The sequence below is a fragment of the Aethalodelphis obliquidens genome, unplaced genomic scaffold (genome assembly GCF_003676395.1).
Source record: "Aethalodelphis obliquidens isolate GAN/ISIS:26980383/991018 unplaced genomic scaffold, ASM367639v1 scaffold4, whole genome shotgun sequence".
Taxonomy (NCBI): Eukaryota; Metazoa; Chordata; class Mammalia; order Artiodactyla; family Delphinidae; genus Aethalodelphis; species Aethalodelphis obliquidens.
Window position 1 is genome coordinate 40,582,759 of NW_020837948.1, and position 8,993 is coordinate 40,591,751.

At 47.9% G+C, this 8,993-nt stretch overlaps 1 protein-coding gene across 1 annotated transcript; it reads right to left on the reverse strand.

Annotated features, from left to right (window-relative positions):
• Nucleotides 1-6,484: 6,484 nt before the first annotated feature.
• On the reverse strand, nt 6,485-8,525 carry GPR150 (G protein-coupled receptor 150). The gene has a single exon (XM_027100583.1). It carries the CDS (start codon nt 8,339-8,341, stop codon nt 7,049-7,051), a length of 1,293 nt encoding a protein of 430 aa, XP_026956384.1. The 5' UTR covers nt 8,342-8,525; the 3' UTR covers nt 6,485-7,048.
• Nucleotides 8,526-8,993: the final 468 nt, after the last annotated feature.

The window sequence follows — 8,993 nt, forward strand, 5'->3', positions numbered from 1 at the left end:
CTCCCACCCCTGTCCCCCACTTGTGTATGTCTAGGCCGTGTCTCTAACAGACACGTAAGTCTGTAAAGCAAGACCTTTATCTGAGGCTCAGCGAAACTTCTTGGCTATTACCTGTTCAGATGATGAAAAAAACCCCAAAACAAACAAACAGAAAACCCCACAGCTCTGTCACTTACTAGCTGTTTGATCCTGGTCAAGTTATCTGTAGACCCAGTTTCCTTATCTATAAACTGAAGGTGGTTATGATATATTCCTTTTAGTCATTATGAGGATTAAATGAATTAATGCTTGTAAAGTGCCAAACTTCGTAGAAATTATTTAATAAATTTTGTCTGTTATTATTGTTGTGGTTCCCATTATTTATCTTATGGGTATTTTGTAAGGCAGACAATAGTACCTTGCTTAATAAAACGATACCCAGAACTGCCAGGGTTTGGCCATAGAAGGAGATTTCACCTTGTGGAAATGGGATTAGAGTTGGGGCTCTAATTCTATCCCCTGAGCTTGGGGTTCTCTCATTTCAAGTTAACATGAGGCCTCATCATATTACATGGTAAGCAGTTAAATCTCCCAATTTAACATGTGGTTGGAGACTAGAACCCAGGTTTCTGATATCTGTGTCTTTTGACTCCCGTTTTTAATGCATCCAACACCACTTCACTACTCCGCCCATGATTTAGTTAACTGTTGCTGCAAAACAAACCACCCTAACACTTAATGGCTATGGTTGGTTATTCCTCACAAGTCTGTGGGTTAGCATGGTAGTTCTTCCTTTGGTTTCCCCTGGGCTCACTCATGTGGGTGCATTGAGCTGGAGGGTCATCTGGGAACTGCGCCCAGATAGAATGGCTGAGTAGCTGGGCCTCCGCTTGGCTTTTTCATGGCATGGTCATCTCAGGGCAGCTTTTCTGAGAAGGCAATCCCCATGCATAAATGCTTATCAAGACCCTGCCTGTGAGGGACTTCCCTGGTGGCACAGTGGTTAAGAATCCACCTGCCAATGCAGGGGAAATGGGTTCGATCCCTGGTCCAGGAAGGTCCCACATGACATGGAGCAACTAAGCCCGGGTGCCACAACTACTGAGCCTGTGCTCGAGAGCCCACGAACCACAAACTACTGATACTGAAGCCCGAGCGCTCTAGGGCTTCTAGTTCTAGGGCCTAGTTCTAGAAGAACTAGGGCCTAGTTCTAGAAGAACTAGGGCGCTCTAGTTCTTCTCTCCAGTGTGCTGTATCCACTGTTGGCTTCATCTTGTGGCTGGTGCCCCTCATGGTGAGAGGTGGGCTGCCAGCAGCCAGCAGCACTACATGCTCCCTCATTTACCTTCGGAGGGAGAGAGATGGAGAGAGCATGCTGGCTCCCATGGCTCTCTCAGAAGAGTTAAGGACTTCCTTCCTAGATGCCCCTATAACCCTACCCCCAATCTCATTGGTTTTAACTGGATCACATGACCATTTCTGAGTGGGACATGGTGGTAGGGGGGTGGAATTACTTTGATGTGCTTAGACTAATTAAGGCCCAGTCTTAGAGTGGGAGAGGAGTCAGCTTCCCTCTAAGCATTTGACTGTTCATAAGAAACATAGATAAGCTAATAATGAAACCGTGTACAAGCCCCTGTCCCCTGTGTCCTTGTCTTTTGGAGTAAAATGATGACTCAAGAGTTAATGTCGCCTGCCCATGCAGGGGACACGGGTTCGAACCCTGGTCCACGGAGATCCCACATGCCGCGGTACAGCTAAGCCCTTGTGCCACAACTACTGAGCCTACACTCTAGAGCCCAGGAACCACAACTACTGAGCCCAAGTGCCACAACTACTGAAGCCTGTGCGCCTAGAGCCCGTGCTCTGCAACAAGAGAAGCCACTGCAATGAGAAGCCCACGCACTGCAATGAAGAGTAGCCCCCACTTGCCACAACTAGAGAAAGCCCACATGCAGCAACGAAGACCCAACACAACCAAAATAAATAAATGTATATATATATTTTTTAATTTAAAAAAAAGAGTTAATGATTAGGAAATTTGAAGATGTAGAAACAAAGAATAGCTGGTTGAGGAGCTAGTAACAATTTAGACTATAATTCTGTCACATTGCAGAATCACCAAACTCCCAATTCCCTGAAAGATATAGATAAAGGCCTGACACACATTCCTAAGTTGTTTTTACAGGCAAGGTAGCCCCTCCAGATGAAAACCGCTAACCACAAGAACATGGACCCTAGACTGGTTGAAACCAGAAGGTTGATGATGCTTAAAATTTCGCCTTTGTGCCAACCAATCCGAGAATTGTCCATGAGCTAATCATGCCCTGCTCCTTGAACACTATAAAACACCTCACTAACCTCTCCGGGGTGGGCACGGTCCTTGAGGCACTAGCCTGCTGTGTTCCCTCTTTGCCTGGCAAAGAAATAAAGCTACTCCTTCTCTTTCCTCCAAACTCCATCTCCATATTTCTATTTGAGATCGGTGCACAGAGAGCCAAGATTTTGGCAGCAATGAGAACCTGAGAACTGCTAGAAAAGAGAAAGTGGATTCAAGGAAGGTAGTTGACAATTACTGTGAGCATTCTCCCTTCTGTAAGGCCTAACTTCCTTATTACTGTGTAGCACCATTGAGTGCATTAATCTTTCATAGATTCTCCAATATCCCTTCCTTCGTTTCATGTGATATTACTCAGCTGGATTTTATCCCTCATAGCCCAATGTTAGAGAATAACAATAGCTATCATATATTGAATACTAGGGTGAAACTGAAGAGACAAGCTGACAGGACCCGCCTCCCCAGCAATCAAGTATTTTACTTACATGAATCCTATGAAGCAAGGTAATAGAAACCTCATTTTATTGATGAGAAAACCAAGACTCAAAAAGATTCAGCAGGGCTTTCCTGGTGGCGCAGTGGTTGAGAGTCCGCCTGCCGATGCAGGGGATGCGGGTTCGTGCCCCGGTCCGGGAAGATCCCACATGCCGCGGAGCAGCTAGGCCTGTGAGCCATGGCCGCTGAGCCTGCGCGTCGGAGCCTGTGCTCCACAACGGGAGAGGCCACAACAGTGAGAGGCCCACATACCACAAAAAACAAAAAACAAAACAAACAAAAAAGATTCAGCAAACAGCTTAAAGTCACACAGCCACTAAGTTGTAGAGATGAAACAAGTCCAAGTCTTTAGGCTCCATAGACTCTGCTCTTTTCATTATATTACACTGTCTCTCAACTCAGCAAAACATGTTTAATTTAATTAGACTATTCATTTGTATTAGTATTTTATTAATGTTTTCCCTTTGATCGAGGGAACTTTAGGAATGGGAGAGAAACTGCTCAAATTTTCTACTTCCTTTCGTGTTTCCTAGGAAGTGGCTTAGAAAAAAATATTTTAAATCTATCTCTTCCACAAATGAGCTAGACTATTCTATTTTTAGTAAATGATTTATAGCTAGTTGTGGTTTTAGTTACACTCCTGGCTGTTTTCTACATATCTTCTCCTTCAAATTATGTAATAGATCATGTTTACTTATTTTAGCTGTATGTTACTGTGTGGCTAGTTCTTTTTAAAAAATGCAGAATTATTTGAATTTAGTCTTTTAAGTTGTGGTGACATTTGCATTGTTGTCTATGTAAATAGTGCTCTCTGGAGTCCTGAAGTCCAGACCTGTTTGCAGCAGCTTAGTTAAAATCTAACTCCAAGGGGAATGTACAGTGGGTGAGGGGATGTTATTTGTTTCCTCCCAAACTCCAAATATGTGGTCTTGATGGTCCTCTAGTCATTTCCTGTTTGGGTGATACCTTGAAAAGAGATCAAGTTCAGGGTCACCCGCTCATTTCCCTTTGCTGTGCAGTTTGAGTGGTATGTCCTACTCTAGGAAGAGTCTAAATTTAGAATAACCTTTGGGGGCTTCCTTGATTGGGACAGAGCTGAAATTATGAGTTGTCTATAGCAATGTAGATTCCTAGGATCAGTGGTCATGATTCTGAGGTGGTGCTTTAAGTTTCTTAACCTAGAAATGCCACCAGGGATGGGAACAAAGTCACCTAGATCTACCTTCAAATTTCAGATATAGTTAAAGTTAGAGAAAGTTTCTTAGTTATAGAAGAGAAGCATTTTAGTATGAAGTGGATTTAACCAAATCTTCCACAAAATCTAGGGAAATGTAGTTTAATTGTATTTTAAATTAACTACTTGAATTGGAATTCTGTATTTTTGACCCAGATGGAAATTTCTCTTAATTTCTAGATAGTAATCAGCTGTAAATCTTTAATAGATTTAAAAAATCAATCTTTTTAACAATTTTGCAATTGTGTAAAAGTTTAGTCTGGCCTCCCAACAAGCATTTCCCCTTCTTTCTTTCCTAAAAGAAAGAATGAGAGTCTCATTTTTCACCCCTTCTCTATGCAACTCATATCTTCAGTTCCAGGTCCAAGTCAGTCATGGTGGCCCTGTTTCCCTTGCAATGATATGTCTAGATATGGACTGGCCAATGAACCATGTGGGAAAGTCTATCCAGGACATCCAAGAAATGTTTCTTCATTCTTATAAAGAGTGAAAAGAAGAGAGAATCTCCTTCTGCACATTGTCATGTTTGAATGTGATGCCTGGAACTGCAGCAGCCATTTTGTGACCTCAAGGGAAACTGACTTTAATGTCAAGCCCACCAGCTCAGGATGGCAGAATAGAAAGACGAAAAGGATTTAGGTCCTTGGTTATGAAGTTATGAAGCTACTCAATTAACCAATCCTGGAGCAGCCCTACCACTGAACTTCTTGTTATGTGAGATAATAAATTTAAGCCAGCTGTATCTGTTTTTCTGTTAGTGTGTTCTCAACTGCAGAAAACAGAAAATCTGACTCAATTGGCTTAAATTACCTTGTTGAGAGCATTCTAAGTGATAAAACATTATAGGTCATATTTTGAGGTCTCTGAGCTTCTTCCTTGATCCCTGCCTCTAGGTATTCCCCCCTTCCAATTCGTTGATCCTTCACACCATCATTGGAATGACTTTGCAGAATTGAAATCTGATCATATTGCAACTCTGGTTAAATCTTTCAAAGGCTATTTTTGGCTTTCTTGGTGTGGCAAACAGACTTTTCTTCACTGGGTCTGGGCTGGATCTCTGTGGCCACATATCCCATCAGGTCAGACCCCACAGGCACCCTAATGCTAGATATTTCAACTATTGCCATTCCTTAACCATGCTATGTTCTCTCTCACTTATGCTTTACAAATGCTAGTCCCAACTGCATAGAATACCTTCCCCTATCTGATGGGTCACCCCCACCATCCCCCAGCCTCCCAAGGTTGTTAGATGTTCTTCTTCAGCATCCTGACACCCAGACTGGAACCCCTATTAAAGCACATCTGACTGTTTTTCTGCTGTATTTGTCAGATTGTCTCCTACATATGATTATAAGGTCTTTGAGGGAAAATGTGTCTTATTCATTTTAGCATCTCCAATGCCTCGTACATTGCTTGGCACAAAATAAGCGAGTAAAAAATGTTTATTAATGAATAAAAATAATGCTATAACCCAGATTTAGGTTCATGAAGACAATTGTGTTCTTTTCTCTTTAGGTGGCTTATTCTTGGTATACTGCATGCCATACCTTCCTCAGCAGGGTAGCGAAGATGAAAGAGAGGAAGGAAAACCTCTAACTATATAACATTTTTGGACAAGATTTTGGAGGAAGGTAAGCCAAGTTTAATGAAGATTTCTTTTTGTAAATCTTTTTTCTATTCTATCTATGCCTGATTCATATGATGAATTAATCAACAAATGTGTGTTGTGTGCCTACTGTGTATCAAACATTGTTTAAGAGTTTGGGATTCATCAATGAACAAAACAAGGAAGTCCTCAGAGAGCATTGGCTTCACAAGTGAACTTTCCCAGTCATTTCTCCTTTCTGGATCTTAGTCCTGCGTTTGTGCATGAACAGGAAAGACTGTAATGGAAAGCCTGCAGATTCTCAGATGAAACATTGGTAAACAGATGGATATTTGTTCCTAAGAGCTGCCACTTCTCTCTAGAGCCAAGGACAGTTAGGAGGAGGAGGTCACTGACTAAATCTGCTCCTTGTCCTTGTTCTCAGCAATCCACACCAATAGCCATTGCCTTTGTTTGTAAAAAAGAGAGTTTTATATATCCATGCAGCATTGGGAGGTTGTAGCTTTCTTCCTAGCTGCGAATATCCCTAAGGCTCCACCTGGGACAGTGAGCCTCACCCCTATGCACCACTCAGGTGCTTCCCTTCTCTAGTCTGCTGGCGATTCTGCTCAGAGGCTCCACCTGTGCAAAGCGTCACAGCTGTAGAGGCTGCTCTGGGCACAGGAACAATTTCCTACAGAAACGGGGCATATTTGAAAGGTTGGAAGGCAAGCTTTTATGTCTCCCTCCTACAATCCCGGCTTCTCCTGAAGTGGAAGCTAGACCAGAAATAAAGGCCACACTGATTTTCTTCTGACAAAACACATTACCATGTTAAAAAAAAAGTCCTAACTGCTCTGTGGGAAATGTTTTTATTTTACAAATACTCTGTGGCTCTGAAGTGACAGCAAGATTACATTTCTGACAGTATCACTGGTACAATTTCCAGGCTCCTCAGGGCAATGTGAAGATATTCCTCCAGGAAAGAGAGGCACATTCTCTGGTCCCCAAGCTACAGTTAAACACGACCCCAAACAAGGAAAAACAGATGATAACACAGCAAGTAATGAAAGCTTGGCAATTTAACTAAAGCAAATGGTCTTATCCAGAATGCTATGGGAGTGAAAAAGAACTACAAAAATAACTCTGTAACTTTGCTTTTACAAACAAATGGCTCACTCTCTGTCTCCAGATGGGGAAATGTGAGAACTGAAAAGGAGAAAAGAACCTGGAAGAGTGTAGAAAAATGTAAACATTAGAAAGAAATGTAATAGGGGAGTGGAGGATGGGGACAGCTTCAGTGTAACGCTCTTGGAGACGGTCCTGACGGTTGTGATCTAGATAGAGCCCGGCCGGCCTCGTGTTCCGTGGAAGCGGTGCCGCAGCGACAGATGACCTGACTCTGGCCAACGAACACCTAGAAGACGCTTTCGCAGGAGCAGGGCAGCGACCGGGGACGCGGCGGGGGTGGGCGCAAGTAACGCTCCTCCGGCTGATCCCGCCGAGCGTGGTGATAATGTGGGTGGGGCCAGCGGTGGCGGTGGAGCGCCTGGTGGCCCCGGGCGCCCTCGTCGTCCTCCGCGACTCCCTGCCGCGGGCAGCACACTGCACCCAGGCGCCTCCGCCAGCACCGCCGGAGCTGACAGTCGCCCGCCTGGAAGAACAGGTAGACGAAGGGATTGAGAGCGCTGTTGGCCACCCCCAGGAGGCGCAGGGCCACCGCTAGGTCCTCGGCCTCCCAGTCTCCCATCAGCCCAGACGACCACGTGGCCGCCAGCCGGGCAGCGAAGTAGGGCAGCTCGCACCCCACGAACAGCAGCGCCAGCACCAGGCTGATCTTCAGGCTCTGGACCTTGGCGCGGGGCAGCGCGTTGGGCGCGGGGGCTTGGCAGGGACTGGCCGACCTGGGCGCCGCGGCCGATGGGGCCTGGGGCGGGCGCTGCCGCCAGGCGCAGAGCAGGCGGCTGCCAGCGATGCCCATGACCGCGACCGGCGCCACGAAGCCCGCGACGGCCTCATAGAGCGCGTAGACCATCAGGTGCCAGCGCGGTAGCGGCGCGAAGATGTCGCGGCAGCGACGCTCCCCGGGCCAGGCGCGAGCGGCCGGGGGCGCGGCGGGCGGCTGCGAGGGGGCGCCCCCGCGCACCACGAAGGCCGGGGGCAGCGCCAGCAGCAGCGCCAGCAGCCAGCCCAGGGCGGCGAGGGCGCGCGCGGGCAGCGGCGGGCCCTGTGGACGGCGCACGGCGCGCTGGCGTTCGAGGGCAATGATCGCCACGAGGTGGGCCGACGCGCTGTGGCCGGATGCCCGTAGCAGATGCACGAAGCGGCACGCCAGGTCGCCCGCGGCCCGGCGCGGCTCGCCCAGCAGCTCCCAGGCCAGCTGCGACAGCGTGGTGCCCCCGCACGCATACAGGTCGGCCAGGGCCAGCTGCACCAGCAGGAAGTCCATCTTGCGACGCTTGGGACCTGCCCAGGGCCCGCCGCCCCCGCACAGGCGGCACAGCACCGTAGCGTTGCCGGCCACCGTCACCACCAGGATGACCCCCAGGAAGACCAGGCGGACGCGGCGGCTGGGCGGCCCGGACGGCGGCGGCGGCCCCGGGACTGGGGCTCCCTGTCCGGAAGTCAGGTTGAGACCCCAGCCCAGCGAGATGGGTACGGAGAGGTTGGGCGCCGGCGCCGGAGTTGAGGGGCTGAAGGGATCCTCCATCCCTAGCCTGGAGGAAGAGGAGGTACCGAACAGGGCAGGCAGGGCGCGGGAAACCAAGGTGGAGGCGAGGCTCCGCTGGGCGCGATGCCGGGTCTTAACGAGTTCCCAAAGTTAGTTGAAAACGCACACGCACGGAGAGGGAGATAGATGCAGGTAGCTTTGCGCTTAGTTGTTTTTATAGGTTGTCCTCGTCATTTGTCACTCAAATGGGGGGGGGGTGTACGCTCGAGGAACACACATGATTCCTCTTCTCCACCTTCCTCTCCGCGTCTCCCCTCCCAATCCGGGTAGATCCCCTTCCAGTCTCTGCCGCAGCCCCGGTGCAGCCCTCGCGGGAGCCGCGAACCGCTGGGCTCTAGAAACCTCTCCCGTTGGGTGGTTACATATAGCACAGCCAGACAGAAGGTCGCTTTGCCTGGCCAACGTTAACCCGGGACCAGCACACTGGAGAGGAAAGTCCTGACTGAGACTATACCCCTCAAAATGGTTTCAGATTGACAGTAAGAAAAAAAAAAAAGGCACTAGTTTTGATTAAAATACAGAAGAGAAAGATTTGAAATGCCATGGTTCCGCACTAGCTTGAGAAAAACAGGAACCCAAGAAACCTAACAGTGATTTGAGCAAAGAGGAGCCCAACAGATAAATCTTCCTC